This window comes from Stenella coeruleoalba (genome assembly GCF_951394435.1).
Source record: "Stenella coeruleoalba genome assembly, chromosome: 15".
Classification (NCBI taxonomy): Eukaryota; Metazoa; Chordata; class Mammalia; order Artiodactyla; family Delphinidae; genus Stenella; species Stenella coeruleoalba.
This window is the reverse complement of record NC_137161.1, coordinates 32,560,029-32,581,960: the sequence shown is the minus strand read 5'-3', so window position 1 is coordinate 32,581,960 and position 21,932 is coordinate 32,560,029. Positions and strand designations below refer to the sequence as shown.

The window sequence follows — 21,932 nt, the reverse complement described above, 5'->3', positions numbered from 1 at the left end:
ATATACATTAAAAGTCACTACAGGTATATCTTAGTCTTGGAATGTAAAAGTACTTAGAAACTTTCAGTCTGAGCTTTATATTCGCCTAATACATGTTAGAGTATCAGAAGTGCAAATCAACAGTTTTGATCAATAAAGTAACACATAAAATCTTAAATATACTATATACTAAATATCTTTATATACTAAAAGAAAATGTGTTACTCATTACAACAAAGCTATCTAAAGTACCTGAATATAAATTTGGTTGTGTTTCATACTGATCTTCCTCCATAGATTCTGAGTTGATTTTAAAGGATGTCTTTTGATCTTTAAATGGAAAATATTGAAGTATAAGAATTTGGGTTATTCTTAACCTCATTTTTCAGGAAGATCTCAGTGAACACATAGTTCAGGGCGACACTCTTCCTGGACATGTGGGTACAGCGTGCCTCTTATCATCCACCATTGCAGAGAGTGGGAAGAGTGCTGGAATCCTTACTCTTCCCATCATGAGCAGAAATTCCAGAAAAACAATAGGCAAAGTGAGAGGTAAGCCTGGAGAAGCAGAGTGACCCTTTACAAATAAGCAGATTAAGTTAGGATTTCAATTAGTTTCAAATTGAGCTTTTGAGAATGGTAAAGAATTAATAAATTGTTTTAGAATATTAACAAATACAGTAACAATAAAGACATATCTAATTTTCTGGAAGCTTTAATTTGAATGCGTTTTGACTTGATTTCTTTCTATTTGATCGATTGATAAAGCTGTTTTGAGTGGTTTTTAAGTGTAATTGAGCTCATCATAGCCTTTTTAATTGTCTTTATTTCCCTTCCCCCTTTTTTCATATGAAAGTTGACTATATAATTATTAAGCCGTTACCAGGATACAATTGTGACATGAAATCTTCATTTTCCAAGTATTGGAAGCCAAGAATACCATTGGATGTTGGACATCGAGGTGCAGGAAATTCTACAACAACTGCTCAGTAGGTTGAATATTTGAGTAGTACTAGCATTTGGTAGCTCATGCTTGATAAGGTTAAATAGGTTTGACCAACTAAAAGGTCAAACGATCCTTTTAATTATTACCCTGGGATTTAAATGTAATTTGGTAATTGGGGTTTCCAGTTCAAATTAATTAGAGACTAACTCTCTTGTAAGAGTCTGGTCAGTCTTTTTAGTATTCTGCTGAATTGATGAGAGAGACATTAAAACTAGAAAGCCAGGAGGGGAGAGCTTGATGCAGTCAGCCTGATGATATCAGTGTGTCTGTGTTGTGGTCCTGACTTTCAGCATGTTGTTCTCTCAGGGTCTTAGTTTCCTCACCAGTTCTCAGTACAGTTTCCGTTCTTTCACCCTGTTGGTGTGTCTGCCTTTTTCCACCCTTCCCTGGTCTGCCAGTATCAAGTCACCTGAGGCTTCAATGCAGGGAGCAAGTTTCTCCACTACTTCATGCCCATTGCAAAGGATTGTTTTCCTTAACTGGTCACCTCACTTGGGGAGGTATGGGGTGGTATAGGATATATCTGTATTCAGGTTGTAAATACCTAAAATTGTTAGAGCTTGATTTATGGAATGAATGCACACACCAACTAAGTCATGGTCACAGTCTTATTTTGGGGATGGCAAAGTTAGCTTCAAAATAGAGAATAAGTACTATGTCCATTGTTTAAAATGTAGTTGACTTCTTTACTAAATTTTTTTTTTCTATAGTAATGATAACTATATTTCTATATATTTCTTTTCTTGCAGGCTTGCTAAAGTTCAGGAAAATACTATTGCTTCTTTAAGAAATGCTGCTAGTCATGTAAGTGAATCTGTCTTTCTTTAAACAACTTTGGACTGATGGTCCAAAGGTAGAAAAGTAGAGAAATGTAGGCCTGGAGAGCTTCCTTCAGTCTGCATTAATAGGTTAAAAGGGAGAATATTTATGCTTTTTCTGAATATATTTCTAAGTGAAGGTAAAGTATTTCTAGGCATTTTTATTTAGATTCATGGTGAAGATTGAAGTTAATGGAATCCTAAGCATCCTCTTAAAAAAATTAATTAATTTGAAGTATAGTTGATGTATATTATATAAATTACAGCTATACAATATAGTAATTCACAATTTTTAAAGATTATTCTCCATTTATAGTTATTATAAAATATTTGCTGTATTCCCCATGTTGTACAATATATCCTTGTAGCTTATTTTAAACCTCATTGTTTGTACCACTTAACCCCCTACCCCTTTATTGCCCCTCCTTCCACCTTCCCTCTCCCCACTGGTAACCACTAATTTGTTCTCTATATCTGTGAGTCTGTTTCTTTTTTGTTATATTCACTCGTTGTTATGTTCTTTAGATTCCACCTAAGTGATGTCATACAGTATTTGTCTTTCTCTGACTTATTTCACTTAGCATAATACCCTCCAAGTCCATCCATGTTATTACAAATGGCAAAATGTCACCCTTTTTCTGTGGTTGAGCAGTATTCCATTGTGTGTGTGTGTGTGTGTATATGCGCGCGCACGCGCACACACACACACACACACACACACACACACATACACACACACACACACCCCTTCTTTATCCATTCACTTAGGTTGCTCCCATATCTTGGCAGTTGTAACTAATGTGCTGTGAACATTGGAGTGCATATGCCTTTTCGAATTAGTGTTTTTGTTTTCTTTGTATACTCTGGAGTGGAATTGCTGGATCATATAGTAGTTCTGTTTTTAATTTTTTGAAAAACCTCCATACTGTTTGCCACAGTGGCTACACCAGTTTACATTCCCATCAACAGTGTAGGAGGGCTCCCTTTTCTTTGCATCCTTTCCAACATTTGTATTTGTGTTCTTTTTGATGATAGCCATTCTGACAGTTGTGAGGTGATAACTCATTGTAGTTTTGATTTGCATTTCCCTAATGATTAGTGATGCTGAGCATCTTTTTTTAAAAAAAATATTTATGTATTTATTTGGTTGCACCAGGTCTTAGTTGCAGTAGGCAGGCTCCTTAGTTGTGGCATGCGAACTCTTAGTTGTGGCATGCATATGGGATCTAGTTCTCTGACCAGGGATCGAACCTGGGCCCCCATCATTGGGAGCACGGAGTCTTATCCACTGCGTCACCAGGGAAGTCCCTGAGCATCTTTTCATGTGCTGTTGGCCATCTGCATTTCCTCTTTGGAAAAATGTCAGTTCATTTCTTCTGCCAGTTTTTTACTTGGGTGGTTTGTTTTTTTGATGTTGAGTTGCATAAGCTTTTTATATATGTTGGATATTAACTCCTTATGAGTCATAATCACGTGCAAATATTTTCTCCCATTCAGTAGGTTGTCTTTTCGTTTCATTGATGGTTTGCTTTGCTGTGCGAAAGCTTTTAAGTTTAATTCTGTCCCATTTGTTTGTTTTTTAAGCATCCTTTTTTTTTGAGATAACATTTTAAGTGTTTGAGGCATGAAAAACATTCCGCATTAAGCACTGCATTTCATCAATTGAATTACTATGCTTATTTAGATACTCACTTTGGAAATAATGTTTACAGAAGGATTTGATAGTGATTTTTTTTTTTTTTTTGTGGTATGCGGGCCTCTCACTGTTGCGGCCTTTCCCGTTGCGGAGCACAGGCTCCGGACACGCAGGCTCAGCGGCCATGGCTCATGGGCCCAGCCGCTCCGCGGCATGTGGGATCTTCCTGGACTGGGGCACAAACGCGTGTCCCCTGCATCGGCAGGCGGACCCTCAACCACTGCACCACCAGGAAAGCCCTGATAGTGATTTTATGTAACACTTTTTGAAGTCTGTCAGTTTGCATCCTGTATACCAACTTGATTATGTTGAATTTCTTAACTCCTTTTATGTAATTATTCAGAGATAGTCCTTTTTTCTTTTTTCAGCTTTTAGTTTTTTCAGCACCTGAAACTTGACATTTTTAATCAAGAACCTGCATTATTTCCCCCCACATTCCACTGTACCTCAAGTTAAGCCTCATGTTCTCAAGTTAAACTAAGGGAAAAATGGAGGAACATCTCATTTTATTTTGTTTTTTTTTCCCAGTGTCCTCCACATGCCTTAAACTTAGCCTTTTTTAAAATAGTTCACCAAATAAATTTGATTTGTCATATGTTTAACTTTATCACTTATATGAGCAAACATCTATTCTAAGACATACTTTTTTCATATTTTAATATCTCTAAAATTGGGATAGTTTTACAGCTGTTTTAGCTTGTCATGGTTTGATTGGCATTGTTTTTTCTCCCTCTTAGTGGTATATAAAATAATGATGCTTTTTATATTTCATGACATATTAGATTGATTATCATAATTATTTTGATATTTAAAAATGTTAATAGTGGATAGTTCTGTTTTTGTATTGAAAGGATATTAAATCTGTGAGTATGTTGTGCTGTAGGTCATTATTTGGAACGAGTTTTAGTTCACTGTAGCTAAGTAATCTAAGCGTGGTTTTATTAGCTGTCAACACATGAAGATCCCTGATAAAGAATTTTTAGGGTCTGTGCTTTTTTGTTTTGTTTGCGGTATGTGGACCTCTCACTGTTGTGGCCTCTCCCGTTGTGGAGCACAGGCTCCGGACGTGCAGGCCCAGCGGCCATGGCTCACGGGCCTAGCCGCTCCGTGGCATGTGGGATCTTCCCAGACCGGGGCACGAACCCGTGTCCCCTGCATCGGCAGGCGGACTCTCAACCACTGCACCACCAGGGAAGCCCTAGGGTCTCTGCTTTTTGAGAGAGGATTTCATTAAGCCCTTTTCTTCTGTCGAAACCCTTTGTACTTTTATGGATCTTATGTTAGTTATGAAAATCTGGTTTGATTTTAATGTTAAAGACATCTTTGAAGAGATTTTGGTTATTATTGGCTTATTTCTTAAAGCTTGCTCACACATGATTTTTTTCTTTTTTTTAAAATTTTTGGCTGCACTGCACGGCATGCGGGATTAGTTCCCTGACCAGGGATCGAACCTGCACCCCTGCAATGGAAGCGTGGAGTCTTAACTACTGGATTGCCAGGGAAGTCCCTTACACATGAATTTTGAGATCAAGTTTTACCTCTTAGTAAATTTATCTTTCTAAAGGATGGTGATCATGTAAAATTAAACTTTTAAACTGGAAAGCTATAATTTCTTTTAATCATTGTAACTATTTAGGGGACATAGGGTTTGTTCTCTTTGGTAAAAATGATTTGTGTCATTGTCTTGTTGACAATAGAAGGAGCTAAGCTTATTTCCTGCTTCAGAAGTCATTGAGGAAGTAGGCTCCTTTTGTTCTAGTCGCTGATCCATACGTACTGAAAAGTTGAGCATCTTCCTTGACCTAAAGCTAGGGTAAGGGATGGAAACGTGTCCATCCATTCTTATACAGCACTTGTCTGGACCATAGACACATTACAGAATCCTCAAACCTTGTATTCTTTGATCCCAGCTGGCTTTCTTTTAGTGAATGCACAAATTTGTATGTCACTTTATGTTCTCAGCCTTTATTTGGATTAATTCATATGTCATGATGGATCTGACTTAAGTCTAATTTGTGTCCACCTTTCTTCTGTTTAGGCTTCTATTAGGAAATTTGGCATATGCATCATTCTTGTTGCCCATTTCTGCTTTCTCTTTCTTTTCAGCAGAAGTTACAGTTTCCTCTTTAATCTGATTATTGAGGTTTTATTAAGAAAGGTTGTAAAGTGTACTGCTCAAGTGCACCAAGGAGCAGAGCTAAGAGACTGAAGCTTATTCTTGTTCCCACCTCACCGTTGAGGTTCCCCTGTCCATCTGAGGTGTGTAGGGACAATGAGGTGCGAGGTAGCCATGCTCCAGGCGCCATTTCTGCTAATAGCAATAGCAGAGGTGACACTGGTGGAGGCTGTCCACTGCCACAGAAGGGCCCCAGGGTGTGTTCGAGTAGGATCAGAACCCATTTTTTTGCCAGGAAAAAATTGGTGTGCTATTGCAAAAAAGAAATTATAATTGTTTTAAAAGAAGAAATTACCTTTTAGAAAAGCTTGAAGTATAGCATTAAATGATTCATGAAGAAGTTTTGTGTGTACAAGTCTGTAATTTTATGGTGAACAATAAATTTCTCATGTTCTTATAGTTTTAGATGTATCGTGGGCCAGATAATATTTTTCAAATACTTGTTTCTTCTATTTCTGTCAGGGTGCAGCCTTTGTAGAATTTGATGTACATCTTTCAAAAGATTTTGTGCCTGTAGTGTATCATGATCTGACCTGTTGTTTGACTATGAAAAAGGTATGTAGAAATTCCTTTATTTTAAACTCTTACAGTTAGACAGTAGGTTTTAAAACTAGGAAGTTTTGTATACACATACTATGCCATTTTATATAAGGGACATGAGCATCTGTAGATTTTGGTATCTGTGAAGAGTCCTGGAACCAATCCCCTGCAGATACTGATGGATGACTATATATTTAATTATTTATTTAATAGAGTTGGTTAGTTCATTTTCTTAGGGAATTACTGCCAGTTCTTTCCTCTCTCAAGCTCCTTCCTACAACATCAAGAGAGAGGGAGGAGTCAGGAATTAATTTTCTAGAGTATTTTCTCTGTATGGCTGAATTTTCTTTTTTTAATGCTATTTAACAAAAAGGATATTACACGTGGTTTCTGTATCATTCTGCCACTGTCCCTCTGTTGAGGCAGGAAAGGAAGCTATCAGAGTGTTTGTTTTCAGGCTCCTTTCTCTTTTTGCTTCAAGCTTTTTCTCAAGTTAATAAGCTTATATGATTTGACTAGTGGTAAGAGCCACAGTGAAAAATAAAATTGGAGAAGTGCTTCGGAGCCAGATAGTGGAGAGCCTCAGGGGTTTAGACTTAGGAGCTAGGGACTTCTTTTGAAAGACTTTTGAACCAAGTAGGGAAATGTTTTAGAAGTAAACTTTCAGATGAATATTTTGATACCTGATGTAAGGACAACTTAAGAGGACAGAGACTAGAGACAAGGGGAGTGGAAATGTGGGCCAAACCTTAAGACAAGCCAGAACTGGAGTAGAGACAGTGAGAATGGAAAAGAGGGCATGATAGAGGAGAAAGTCCAGAAGGAGATTTAAAAAGCATATAATTTCTTTAAAATTATAATTACTGTTGTACGGAAATAATTGTAATAATTATATAGCATCTGGACTTCAGTATACAAGTTAACCAAGTGATTTCTCAGGGACTTAAACTAGGAGGGTCCTTTAAAAACCCTTTTCTTTGGCATTTTCTTTAAAACTGTGTTGGGTATCATTTTCCGTTGTGTTGATCTAAAGTTAAGGCTGGGAAAACTTGACAGCTGCGTGTGGAAGAATGAATTAGAACATTCTCTAACACCATATATAAGAATAAACTGAAATTGGATTAAAGACCTAAATGTAAGACCAGATACTATAAAACTCTTAGAGGAAAACATAGGCAGAATGTTTGACATAAATTGCAGCAAATTTTTTTGGATCTTTATCCTAGACTAATGGAAATAAAAACAAAAATAAACAAACGAGACCTAATTAAACTTTAAAGCTCTTGCACAGCAAAGGAAACCATAAACAAAACAAAAAGACAACCTACTGACTAGGAGAAAATATTTGCAAATGATGCTACTGACAAGGGATTAATTTCCAAAATATACAAAGAGCCCATACAGCTTAATATCAAAAAAAAAAAAATCCCGATCAAAAAGTGGGCAGAACTAAATAGACATTTCTCCAAAGAAGACATACAGATGGCCAACAGGCACATGAAAAGATGCTCAGTATCTCTAATTGTTAGAGAAACGCAAATCAAAACTGCAATGAGGTTATCACCTCACACCAATCAGAATGGCCATCATCAAAAAGTCTAAAAATAATAAATGCTGGAGAGGGTATGGAGAAAAGGGAACCTTCCTACACTGTTGGTGGGAAGTAAATTGGTGCAGCCAGTATGGAGGTTCCTCAAAAAACTAAAAAATTAAGTTACTATATGATCCTGCAATCCCAATCCTGGGATGTCTGGAGAAAACTATAGTTCGAAAAAATACATGCACCCCAGTGTTCATTGCAGCACTCTTCACAATAGCCAAGACATGGCTAAATGTCCATGGACAGATGAATGGATACAGATGAATGTGTAAAGATATGCACACATACAATGGAATACTACTCAGCCATAAAAAGAATAAAATAATGCCATTTATAGTGACATGAATGGACCTAGAGATTATCATACTAATTGAAGTAAGTTAGAAAAATAAAGACAAATACCATATGATATCACTTACATGTATAATCTAAAATATGACACAAATGAACTTATTTACAAAACAAAAACAGACTTAGAAAACAAAGTTATGGTTACCAAAGGGGAAAAGGGGTGGCTGAGGTATAAATCAAGAGTTTGGAATTAGCAGATACAAACTACTATATATAAAATAGATAAACAAGGTCCTGTTGTACAGCATAGGGAACAATATTCAATATCTTATAACCTGTAATGGAAAAGAATCTGAAAAAGAATAGATACATAATTACTTATATATGTATACACACATATATAAAAGTATAACAATCACTTTTCTGTACACCTGAAAGTAACACAATATTGTAACTTAAGTATACTTCAAGATAAATAAAGTTTGATTTGCTAACATGTATCAGACACTGCATTGGTGTAGTATGCAAGGCACCTATGACAAGGCACCTAGCTCTGCCTGCTAGTGGATTCTAAACAGTCGTATCAGTTTGGATTATTATCATTTATAGAAAAGGACCCTTCCCTTTCTGTGAAAGGGTATTAGGAGAAGGAAGGAAGGTGATGCACCTATTTGTTTGTTTAAATTTATTTATTTATTTGTTTAAATTTATTTATTTTTGGGGGGCCACGCTGCGTGGCTTGTGGGATCTTAGTTCCCTGACCAGGGATTCAGCCTGGGCCTTTGGCAGTGGAGAGCACTGAGTCCTAACCACTGGACCTCCCGGGAATTTCCGAGGTGCACCTATTTAGATGACAGAAGTAGAATTACTTAATAGAATTGGGGCAGGTTTTTTTTGCTGTGGGGAAATGTTAATGCAAAGCGAAATGAGAAGGAATGGAGTGGTGAAGGAACTCACTAACCAAGATTGAGATTAATGACTCTAGCTGTAATTTCTAAAAATCCATGAGGGCTAATTGAAGAGTATAACTGATCCCCAGTTTTCACCAGAATTCGTCCTGCTCTTAAGTTGAACCTGGTTCAGTTAATTGCAGAATGAAAGCAATAAATTATATATTTTTTAGTATTAATTTTTAAGTTGGTATTTTCCTTAAAAAACCAATTTATGTTCATTTATAAAATTATAAGTAGTTCAGAAGATTATGAAATGAAAAGTAAATCTTCCTTTACTTTTTCTCCTTGGTGGTACTCCTTTCTCTTAATAGTTTCTTGCGTGTCCTTCCAGAAGAAATTTATACGTATATAGCCTCATACTATATATACATGAATGAATATAAATGTAACGGATTTTAATATATTTGTTGGATTGATGATTTATTGGTGGTACATTAACTCATTTTCTTAAGATAGAAGTGCCTAAACAGTGTGACATTTGATATGATATTAAAATCTAATAAAACAGATTTGCTCCTTGGGAAAGCATTTATAATAGATTAGGGTTCCTATTAAATATTACTACTTACAGCTAACCAGACGATTTTTTCATGAAAGTTGATTTCTGTGGCTGTTTTTAACCAAACTTCAGTTTAAAAGGTTTAGAAACTTACTGATAGAAACTAATCCTTAGATCCTGCATGCCTGTTGATTTCCTAGTCCTGTAGCATGGATATGTGTCAAAGAAAATGTATACAGCATGACAGGAAATAGGGGAAATGACTGACTTGTGGCTTGGTTCTCAGTGTGTCTTTAGTGCTACAGCTTCTTCCCAGCTGTTTTCTTCCAGGCACTCCCACCTACATTAAAAACAAAAGCCAGAATTTAAGCTGGGAGGTGGTGTTCGGTAGCAAGGGCTCCCCTGCATGGGCTCACTGAGGCCACCAAGCTGTTATTCTCATCAGTAAATTGAGATATTAGGCCAGTTTAGAGTAAACATTCAGTAATAACGTGGGGCCCAATTTTCTCTTTTAGAAATTTGATGCTGATCCAGTTGAATTATTTGAAATCCCAGTAAAAGAATTAACCTTTGACCAACTCCAGTTGTTAAAGGTAGTAATAATAATGTAAAACGTAAATTATCTTTTAGTTTTAGGACTATTTGTACTTGTTTGTATATAGTAATGTTCTCTTTGTGCATGGGGATGACTAGATACATACAGCATGTACTGAGTCTGTGCTTTGGTTTTCTGTTCTGTTAGGAAGAATGGGTTCGTGCTCATCCATCTGTCTTCTTTAACAGTTTCTATGGACCCCATCTTTTTTTTTGCTTTTTTGAAGGAGATGGGCTATAAGTCTTTATAGGCCATAGGGGCTAGCCATAATCTTAGGTTGTCTCTGGTCTGCTTTAGCTCTTTTTTATTTTATACTTAGCCTTCTATGCTATTGTTGATTTTTATAGCTATGCTACTATCTAAAATCCTCCTGTATTTTACTATGTAATTTTACATGATCCCTCTTCTTATTCTCATTAGATACCTAAATTATTGGTTGATTGAGTATAAACAGTTTCCTAACCTAATAATTTTTATATTCTCCCCTACTTGGGTATTTGATCATGGTCTTATGCATATGTATGTAAATATAAAATATGTACAGTGGTAAGTGCTTATTCTTATTAAACTGATGATTCTACATTTTATAATTTCTCCTAACTTGCTAGCTTTTCAAGTTATAGTTCTATTAACCATATCTTCATAAACTAAGGCCTTTTTTTCTGATTACATTTTGTGTGTGTGTGTGTGTGTGTTTTCTAGCTCACTCATGTGACTGCACTAAAATCTAAAGAACTGAAAGGTATGTACCAATGTGAAAACACTGTTTTCATTTCATAATTAGCATCATGAATTTCCTTATCCATTTTAAGTTACTCTTGGTGACTTTAATATAATACTGGGTTATATAAATGTAATTTTATAGACATGAAGGCTTTATATGTATTAATTGCCAAATGCATACATGTCATGTATAGTAAGCATGATTTTTCACTTTTATGAATTTTCTTAGCTTGATGATCAAAAATTCTTTATAATTTTGTACCTATCCATTCTTTTTTATTTAATTAATTAATTTGGGTCTTAGTTGCAGCTGGTGGGCTCCTTAGTTGCAGCTCGCCGGCCTCTTAGTTGTGGCATGTGGGCTCCTAAGTTGTGGCAGGTGGGCTCCTTAGTTGTGGCACACAGGCTTCTTAGTGTGGCATGCGAACTCTTAGTTGCAGCATGCATGTGGGATCTAGTTCCCTGACCAGGGATCGAACCCGGGCCCCCTGCATTGGGAGCACGGAGTCTTAGCCACTGTGTCACCAGGGAGGTCCCTCTTTCCACACATTCTTAAGCATTACAAAGTACAGAATGTATCAAGTATAGAATCTGGCTCCAGAGCCAGGAATTTGAAACCAGCTCTAGCATTTACCAACTGTGACCTCGGTTACTTTATTTAACCACTCTGTGCCTGTTTCCTCAAAGCTTGTCCTACCCACAAAATCCCTTTGTAATTCCACTTTACTTTCTACTTCCACAGAATTTAGTAGTCTTTGACATTCATTTTAGCCTTGGTGTGTCCTTTCTTTAACCCTTTATTTTTCTGTATGTCCTTTCTCTTCCTCCAGGATGTAAACCTCTCAAGGGTGGGGGAAATGTTTTTATATTCCCTGAAACATTTACAGTACTCTGGTTATAGTAGGTACTCATTAGATGTTAATCTGCATTTAGGATAACAGGATAGTTGGAATGCCTTTATGAAGAAATTAGTGAGGTGCCAAAGACTCCAAAGATTATTCTCAGAGCGTAAATATGACTTTACAAGCTTGTAAATAGTTCATAACTATTAGTAGTAAAATCAATTTTACCTTTAATTTATTTGACTGGAAAATTTTACATGATTTAGTTTTTGAATTTGTAATGCACTAGGGTTGGTTATTTTTGTTGTAATTTTTGTTTTGCTTTTTGTTTGTTCCTGGGTGATTTTTCTTTTTAATCTTGATATAAAAATTTTTCTCTTTTGGAAAAAAATTCTTGTGCGCCTTGAGACATAATCAATTTTGGATTAAATGGTAATGCTACCTATAGATTCTCTTAATTTCTAACTTGATATCTCAAGTAGAAGTATTAGCAAGATTACACAGCCCTTAATTTCACTGAGAAATAACAAATCACTGCTTGTGACTCCTTTCTTAAAATTATATTACAGTTTTTATAAGAAAATAATCACTGTTGAGGTCATAAACTGTGATGTTCCTACTAAATGTTGTAAACCAGTCTTCATAAAGGATGCTTATTTTGAAAATGGGGGTTTTAATGGTTAAAATTAATAAATACAGGAGCCTTCAAAAATACTATATATGAAAGGATCTCATAACTACATCTTTTTTTTTTTTTTGCCTTCAGAATTTAGGAAAAGGTCTTAGTGATAAAATGGCATTTATCTACTGAGTTTTTGTAATTTAAATTTTCAGAATCTGTGGTTGAGGAGGAAAATTCCTTTTCTGAAAATCAGCCATTTCCTTCTCTTAAGATGGTAAGTTCCTTAGGAAAACTAGGGCAGGCTATCATTATTCTGTTATATCTGAATAATTTATTATGGTCTTTTAAATGGGCACTAAAAAGGCTGTGTAAAAGACAACATTAATGTAAACTTATGTTTGATGCTTTTTAGAGAAGATACATTCTTGTGAAGTGTGCCTATGGTGCCTTTTTTTTTTTTTTTGAGAAACTTATTTGCTCAAATGAATAAAATTCCTACCTCATTGGGTTAATTTGGTAAGAATAGGAAATTCACATATTTCTGTATATAAACAGGAAGGAAAGGGCACAGAAAAGGGGTTGGGGAGTGTGACGATGGGAGAGACATTTTTACAATATGTAAGGCTGGTCCTTAGCTTTTAGAGAGAAATTCCCCAACCAAAGAAAATAAGTACCCTGGTTACTTAAAATGAAATACAGATTTCAAGTATTCACTCTGAAAATGTGTAGCAAAAACTGGCATGAACATTTAAAAACTAGACCCAATTCATAGAGGAATTCCTTTGACAGCGTCAGGCAAGCCTGCGCGAATACCAGATACCTTCTTTGGCCATGCTGAGTCTCATTTTCTTGCTGGCTCCATTTCCTAATTTTTTCTCTTCTCCACTGTCTTTTTCTGGTGATGTGTCAGGTACAATAGACTTCTTAGGCAAAAATAGGTAATTTCAGTTTATCATGATTATTCACCCTCCAAAAAGGATGCTACAAGAGAGCCCCTAAAATAGACATTGTCTTAGTGAATTTAGAGCATGATTTGTATAAATTTTCAGATATTTATGAAGCCCAGCTAAGTCATTCCTTCTAGTCCAAAATTCTGAAATAGTTTGGTTCTTAGAAATTCCATGATTTCTAGACTTGTGATTTCATAGAACAGAAAAACAGGCTTTAAAAAAATTGTTTATCAAAGGTTTGACAACTTTCATTTAGCCAAATAAACACACATTTATTCATTCACTTTGCCATCACTATAATTTAATCAGAAAGTTTGAATCCAAAGAAAGGCCAAACGCAATCTTAGTATAAAGGGGAATCCTGCAAATTTGATGTATACCAATCTCAACACTAATATACACTATTGTCCTTATTTTTCTGATTTTGCATTAGTCCAGTAAAATTGTGGAAGGTATGTTAACTAAAAAAGGCTAAACGTATCGGAGAAATTCGGAGAAAGTCAAAAAGCCCCATAGGAGATTGAGTACAACCTGTTTTAGGTACTGTACTTTTCATGCAGCAGGGGCTAGATCCCAGGTCACCAGAGTCCCAGGCTGTGTTCTTACTCTGTTAGCATTCTTTTATTTGCTATTATAAAATTAAATACCATATATATTATACATGTTAAGGATTTCTACACTTTGAAATACTGACTAAACCAGCTGATTGTAAGTTAATAACCAAGCTTCATTTTTTTTTTTGCGGTACGCGGGCCTCTCACTGTTGTGGCCTCTCCCGTTGTGGAGCACAGGCTCCGGACGCGCAGGCTCGGCGGCCATGGTTCACGGGCCCAGCCGCTCCGCGGCATGTGGGATCTTCCCAGACCGGGGCACGAACCGAACCCTTGTCCCCTGCATCGGCAGGCGGACTCTCAACCACTGCGCCACCAGGGAAGCCCCAAGCTTCATATTTTAGATTGGATTTTCTAGTTATGCTGCCCAAGTGGTGTTATTGCAAAGTGTGTAGATAATTTAGTTTTTATTTTTTAATAAATTTATTTTATTTATTTTTGGCTGCATTGGGTCTTCGTTGCTGTGCGTGGGCTTTCTCTAGTTCCGGCGAGCGGGGGCTACTCTTCATTGCAATGCGCGGGCTTCTCATTGCAGTGGCTTCTCTTGTTGCAGGCCACAGGCTCTAGGCGTGTGGGCCTCAGTTGTGGCTCACGGGCTCTAAAACGCAGGCTCAGTAGTTGTGGCGCATAGGCTTAGTTGCTCCGTGGCATGTGAGATCTTCCCAGACCAGGACTTGAACCCGTGTCCCCAGCATTGGCAGGCAGATTCTTAACCACTGTGCCACCAGGGAAGTCCAAAGTTTCTAGATAATTTAGATATATTGACACTATATTATTTGTTAATTTATATAGATATAGACTTATTTATTTATGAGCCTCTTTAATTTGGAGTTAACATCTTTCCAGGAGGTTATCACTGTGGTGTTAAGCATCACCACCTTCACAGCAAGCTAGAAATCATGGTATTTCATATAACCATATCTTAGTAAAGTAGACTGACATACCTGAATGCAATTCAGAAAACATGACAAATGTCTTTTTAAATTCATGAGGCTGCCTATCTTATTACTGCTCACTTTAGCTGTTCAGTAGTGATGGTGAAAAGGATTTTAGGTCAGGATCATCTTTGCGGTTAGTAGTGATCGATTATCACAGATATTGCTAAAGACTACTGCCTTTGCTATTTAATTTCTTTTGACTTTCTTATTCAACTTAATCATCAACCAGGTTGTCAGTTTGAGTATAAGAAAAGATAGTGGTTTTTGCTGAAGGCACAAAACACTTTATCCTTACTAGTGATATGTTTTCTTATAGTTTGCTTTTTGTAATTAATCCATTTTTCTTTTTTCCTTCTTATTCTACCATTCATCTCACCAAAAATGAAACAAAATTTACCACCAACAAACACAACTCTAGGTTTTAGAGTCTTTGCCAGAAGATGTAGGGTTTAACATAGAAATAAAATGGATCTGCCAACAAAGGGTAAGTCATTTTCCATGTGGCACATTCTTCGTTCCTCCCTCCCCCGTTTCTTTAAATGCATTCATTCCTGTCTCTTTGTTTTAATGGAATAAATGAAACTGAAATTGTGGCTTCTTCCAGCAAGCACAGTGCTTGTTGGAACTTTGAAGTAAAGTATATCTTACACTTACACTAATATTTAAGTTCTTAAAAGTAGTGATGAATGTATTATAGTAGAAATTCTAATTTACATGTGTCTCATGTGCACATTAATATGGATGGTTTCTGGGCACACTTATAAAGTGAACAGTGAGAACTGTGGCCAGTCAGAACTTTATAACTCTGATTAGTTTTTTGGTTTTTTTTTTTTAACCCCCGTCTCAATATATACCTTAAATAAGTGCCTAAGCAGTTTTCTGTTAAGTGGCAGTAGCTAGTAATAATTAATCAGGAAAAGAAATTTCTGCAGACATGTTTTAAATCACTCTGAAATTTAGTCATTCTTTTGTTCAATAATTATTGAAAAGCTGCTATGCGCCAGGCATTTTCTGAGTTCTGTGCTTACGTAGTGAAGAAAACAGAATAAAGCCTTGCCTTCCTGAAACTTAACAGTCTTTTAGTCGAGGAAAACAACTTGGATGTATCAGATGGGGATATGTGTAAATGGATAAGGCTGCATGGTAAGAGGGCTGATTGGGGTGGGGGGACATTGGAAGTAGTTAATCCAGGCATCATGATTGGGCAGTCCTGGTATTTGTTCTGGTCAGAATAATCTATAACTGCCCTTAAAGCATGTCTTCTATGTAGCTATTTATGATAAGCCGGTCCTGGCTAACATATAACATGCAAGTGCACAACCATGATTTTTCTAGTAGGTGATTTTTAGTTTTCAGAACTTTTAGAATTATTGTAATGACTAATACTTAAAATTTTTAATATTTGAATATCAATAGGGCTCTTGGTATCTTAGCTATAATTAGAAAATTATTTTTATTATTTATTGAGGGCACTTGATATGCCTAAGACTCAAAGAATGAGATTTTTAACTGGTAATTCTTAATTACCAGGGTTTTTGGGGTAGTGAGTTAGCAAACGAAGTGGAGTCTTTTTGTCCACTTATAGTTTATGAAGATAGCATAAAAATATTTTAAAGTCATGGTAGATTTCAAATTTCCAGAGTTTTAGTTTTTATTTTGTTAACCTTATTAAAGCAAAAGTCTTTTGATGTTATAATTGCTTTGTATATAAGTGTCTCTATACCTGATTATGATAATAATTCACACAGGCCTTTGCTTTCTCATCTGTAAAATAAGAGTTGGACTAAATGTTCTCGAGAATTTTTCCTAGCACTGTGATTCTAAGGTATTTAATGACTTTTGTTTTCCTATTCTTCTATATAGGATGGAATATGGGATGGTAACTTATCAACATATTTTGACATGAATCTGTTTTTGGATATAATTTTAAAAACTGTCTTAGAAAATTCTGGGAAGAGGAGAATAGTATTTTCTTCATTTGATGCAGATATTTGCACAATGTGAGTAATTCAGTTTTTTTCTCCTATATGCTTAGACTGTAGCTAGGACTAAGGGCACAGAGATTGTAGTTGGAGGTGGGGAAGTTCCCAGACTTCACCCTTGATTTGTCTTCTCAGTCCCATTGTATATATTCTCTACTGGGATGGCCTCCACACCCGCTGGGTTATAGCACCTCATGCCTTGTGTTTCATTTTACAGATGTATAATATCCTCCTTACCAAATTGTAAGCCCTCAAGGGATTTCTTTTTGCCCATTTCTGAGAATATTTTAACTCTTGTATAGAATAATTTAAATTTTTCTTTTTTTGACTAAAAGGCAATACACATTAATGGTGGTTATATCTCAGTAATGAGTATGCTTTTAAAATTTTGTTTCTTTATATTTTTAGTATTTTCTAAAATTTCAAAACAATATGTTATGGTTATCTCCCCAATGAAAAGTATTTTTTAAACTGTCTTTTTCAGGGTTCGGCAAAAGCAGAACAAATATCCCATATTATTTTTGACTCAGGGGAAATCTGATATTTACCCTGAACTCATGGACCTCAGATCTCGGACAACCCCCATTGCAATGAGCTTTGCACAGTTTGAAAATCTACTGGTAAGCTGTGGTTGAATATTTTAATATTTGTTTTTTAAAAATGTTTTAGAGCACTAGTAAATAAAGTTATATATTAATTTAACATCTACTTGGTTAGTTTTGACCTATGTATAATGAGCAGGTAGCTCTACTTAAAATGAGGATATTAAATCTCAGACTGAAAAGCAGTTAAATGATCACCACCAACAAAGATTTTCTTGCAGGCCTAGGTTAAGTAAGTTTTGTAGTTTAGTTTTCTGAGTGGGTTTTATGAATCATCTAAAACGGTTAGATTGTAAACTTGTTTGATCGCATAAATTGGAAGAAAAAATTCTAACGTTTTCTTTCCCTGTCCATTCTGCTTTGCAGCAGGTTCTTATTAGTTATGTATTTTATACATATAATAAGTTTCTCTTTCATGAGTAACTTATCTTTCTTCTTTTAGGGGATAAATGCACATACTGAAGACCTTCTCAGAAACCCATCCTATATTCAAGAGGCAAAAGCTAAGGGACTGGTCATATTCTGCTGGGGTGATGATACCAATGATCCTGAAAACAGAAAGAAATTAAAGGAATTTGGAGTTAATGGTCTAATTTATGATAGGTATTTGTTTTTCATGAAAAATTTTAATGGATTGTTAGAAAAAAAGTAGAAATATCTTAACATTTGTCAGTGGGATTTTTCAAATTTTGAAGTTATACCACAGTCACTTGGGAAGCTTGTTTAAAAATTCAGATGACTGGGCCCTAACCCAGATGTATTGAGTCATCTTGCGGGTGAAGGTGGCCGCCCTAGACCTCTTCTCTATCTACACCAACTTTCTTGGTGATCTCATCCAGTTCTGTGCCTTTTCCTACTTTTGTATATCCCCAACTCAAGCTTTTCCCCTGACCTCTAAACTTTTATATCCATCTATCAACGCCTATTGTTCCTATAGACTTCCTGATTTCAGTATAAATGACAACTTTCTTTCCAGTTTCTGAGGCCAGATCCCTGGAGTCTTTCATGATTGTGTTCTTTATCTCATACCCAAATCCAATCAGACAAAATCAGAATCATGTTGATTCTGTCTTCGAAATATATCCTGAATCCTTTACTGTTGTCACTCTCCACTAAGCCACATCGTTTCTCAGGTGGATTATGAAAGTAACCTGCTTACTGGGACTGCGTCCACTCATACACCCTGCTGTCCATTATGGGGGCGGGCAGGACTGAAAACTGAAGTCAGATCATGTTACTGCTTAACCTTCCCCCCCTATTCTGTGTCTCCTAGTGTAAAATCCCACATCCTTACAAGGCCCTAGGTGAGATGATCCCCGCCCCCACCCCTAATTGGCCTCCTGCTGTTTCTCTTCTGATAAAGATGTCAGGAAAGACTAAAATGTCACCTTCTTAGTAGGGCCTTCCCCGAATATCCTAATTCAAATCAAAACCTCTACTCACAGTGCACTTCCTGACTTTTCTCCATACATTTACCACCACGTGATATATCCATATACATACTATATTTTACTTATTTTCTCCCCAACCTCCTTTCCCATCCCACCCCCAACACACCCCCAAAAACAGAAGCTCCATGAGGGCAAGACTTTGCCTGTTTTGTGCACTGCTGTATCACCAGAGGTTAGATGTAGAAGCTCAAATATTTGTTGAACTAATCTTTTCTTTTTAAATAAACTCCCTGGGTGTTTAGGATGTAAGTCTGAGATCTCAGAGAGATGAAAAGGTTGCTCAGCGTAAAGAAATTTTGGGTTAGAGGGAATGTCATTTGTCCTGCTGAGGGGATTAATGGGCTTGCTAATGCTTGAGCAGCATCATACAAAGAGTAAGTGATGAAATTGTTACCAGGCCTGCTTTAAAAAATACAGTCGTTGGATTTAGTTTATATTACTGTTTGTTCTATAAAGTTATATCACTTTCTTAATAAAGCTTTTCCCCACCCCAACTTTTTTGTCTGAATTAGTCTGGTTTTAAAACTGCCACCCAGATAATGCCTGCCTTTTAAAGTGTTTGGTTAATACTGCTTTAAGTGGCATGATTCATAGCTCTTTTTAATAGACGTTTCCAACTTATTAAAGGAAAATTAAAATTTTTAAATTACAATTTGATGGAAGTGCTTTATTTAGCAAATTTTGGGAGAATATTTCTTTCTTGGAGGAGGAGGAAGGGATGATTGCAAATATTTTCAGGCAAGAAAAGTATATTGTGAGATTATACCAGGTATGGCAGTTGTAGGGTATACAAATTTTAGTTAGATCCTTCACTAAAGGGCCTTACTTGGTTGTAGCCAAACACTGACCTTGCAGGGAGAACAGGAAGATACTATGTGATACAAAAGGCCCTAAAGAAAGTGAGTTCTTCCTGGCTCAGGGTCAACAAGAATAATTTTAAAGAGGAAGGATTGAGTTGGATTTGGGCAGGGGTGGGGTGGGGTGGGGGGGTTAAATCAGCTTTGACAGGATTTGCGTTTTAGGCAGAGGTGCAAGCAGGCACCAGGGCAGGACTGTGTTGAGGGTGTGGAGGATGTTGAGGAGGCAGCCCAGCACTGGCCTTCTGTTCAGACCTGATGAGAGGAGAGGTGGACTGTGTTAGAGTCAAGTCAGTCTTTATTATCCTTGGAAGTTTTTTCTTCTTTTTTCAATTTTAGTCAAAGAACTACATATGTATATATAATCAGCCACACTTATGTGTGTGTTGTGTGTGTGTGTATATACTTCAAATAGTTCTACAAGACTAACAGTAAAAACCAACAGTCCTGGGAATTCCCTGGCGGTCTGTGGTTAGGACTCTGTGCTTTCACTGCTGAGGGCCCGGGTTCAGTCCCTGGTTGGGAAGCTAAGATCCCACAAGCCGTGAGGTGCAGCCAAAAAAAAAATTTAAAAAAACAAACTAGCAGTCCCTTACACCTATCCCTTCCATTGTCTCTAGCTGAATTCCTGTGCCCTAATATTTTTTGGAACTATTTCTTGGTACTTAAGGTGCTTATGCTATTACTTTTTCATTACCAAATTTAGACCTATAGAAGGTTTGAATGATAGTGATTCAGAAGAACCTTTGTTTCATTTTACATGTGGGAGCATTGTGATGTGTTTTAGTTTATCAAAAACCAATTTGTTCTCTTTTACAAAGGCATTAACACAGATTTTGCATTTAATCATGGTTTTGTGATATATTATAAGCTGCTATGCTTGATTTGCTGATATTTGGAATTTCTGCATTTGTAGTAATGAGTAAGGTGGCCTTTAATTTACCTTTATCAAATGGTTGTTGTCTAATTTTGGCATGAGGATAATACTTGCCTCGTAGAGTAAATTGAGCAATGTTTCCTCTTTCTATACTGTGTCTGCTCAAATTATTTTTAAAAATTCAGTAACAGACACCCACATTTAAAGAACATTATTATTAGATTTGAACTCCCCTGTGTTCTCCTCTCTAATTCTATGCCCCTACCTCCTCCCATAGATATAACTGACAAGCAAGCAATTACTCTCTTTTAAAAGTTTTTAAATTCTTATATCTATCGCTAAACAATATAACATTTAGTTTTTCATGGCTTTAAGCTTTATTTATACTCTTTTCCTACTTGTTATATTCTTAAAATCAATCCATTTGTTACGTTTAGCTGTACTTTATTCATCTTCCTGGCTGTATGATTCTACCACAATTTATTCTACTATTGGAGAACACTGAGGTGGTTGCCAGGTTTTTGTTTGTTTGTTTTTGTTTTGCGGTATGCTGCCCTCTGACTGTTGTGGCCTCTCCCGTTGTGGAGCACAGGCTCCCGATGCGCAGGCTCAGCAGCCATGGCTCACGGGCCCAGCCACTCCTCAGCATGTAGGATCTTCCTGGACTAGGGCACGAACCCGTGTCCCCTGCATCGGCAGGTGGACTCTCAACCACTGCACCACCAGGGAAGCCCTTTTTTTTTTTTTTTTTTTTCAGGTTTTTGCTATTACAGTGTTTGCTGTAAACATCGTTGACCAGCTGTCCTATGGTACGTGTATAAGTTTCTTTAGGGCAGTGACTTAAACCTTTTGACCCCAAAATCAGTTAGAAATGCATTTCACGTTGCAGCCCAGTGCACACATAGATATGTATATCTACAAGTGTGTACCTGAAACTAAATTAAAAAGATAATGCCCCTTGAATATTTTACTTATATGTGTGTGCTTTTTAAATGATTGTGCCACTGGCTCACACCTATTTCAATGCTTTTCTTAACTTTCTGAACTGATTTTGTGACCCACTAGGTCTCTAGCTCAGCATGACAAGACATCCGTCCGTGGGTCAGGCATTGGAAGTACAGCAGGAATATGGGTACATGGAGTGGTCTGTTCAATGCTCATTGGAGCCTCCTACCAGTTCTCAGGAGTAGGCCACCCATAATAAACCTGTCAGGTAGAGTGGACACTGAATCAACACATGTTAAATGGCTCAGGGCACTCTGTCTGTAGGTTTCAAAGCTGGTAGGGTGGGCAGGGGCCCTCCTGGAGTGATAGCCCTGAGCAT

The 21,932-nt window shown here is 36.6% G+C and overlaps 1 protein-coding gene across 5 annotated transcripts in view; it reads left to right on the top strand.

The window, feature by feature from the left end:
• The window catches only part of GPCPD1 (glycerophosphocholine phosphodiesterase 1), a 63,081-nt gene that overhangs the window by 29,143 nt on the left and 12,006 nt on the right, over positions 1-21,932 (top strand). For 3 of the 5 annotated variants that reach the window (XM_079945295.1, XM_079945298.1, XM_079945299.1), the window contains 11 exons: positions 369-531; positions 836-968; positions 1,735-1,789; positions 6,138-6,230; positions 10,074-10,151; positions 10,856-10,895; positions 12,553-12,614; positions 15,258-15,323; positions 16,703-16,839; positions 17,306-17,441; positions 17,866-18,026. In XM_079945295.1, the coding sequence (XP_079801421.1) occupies positions 369-531; positions 836-968; positions 1,735-1,789; positions 6,138-6,230; positions 10,074-10,151; positions 10,856-10,895; positions 12,553-12,614; positions 15,258-15,323; positions 16,703-16,839; positions 17,306-17,441; positions 17,866-18,026 (1,124 nt within the window). The remainder of the gene's footprint in view (positions 1-368; positions 532-835; positions 969-1,734; positions 1,790-6,137; positions 6,231-10,073; positions 10,152-10,855; positions 10,896-12,552; positions 12,615-15,257; positions 15,324-16,702; positions 16,840-17,305; positions 17,442-17,865; positions 18,027-21,932) is intronic. The other 2 variants (XM_079945297.1, XM_079945296.1) reach the window with 2 other exon arrangements.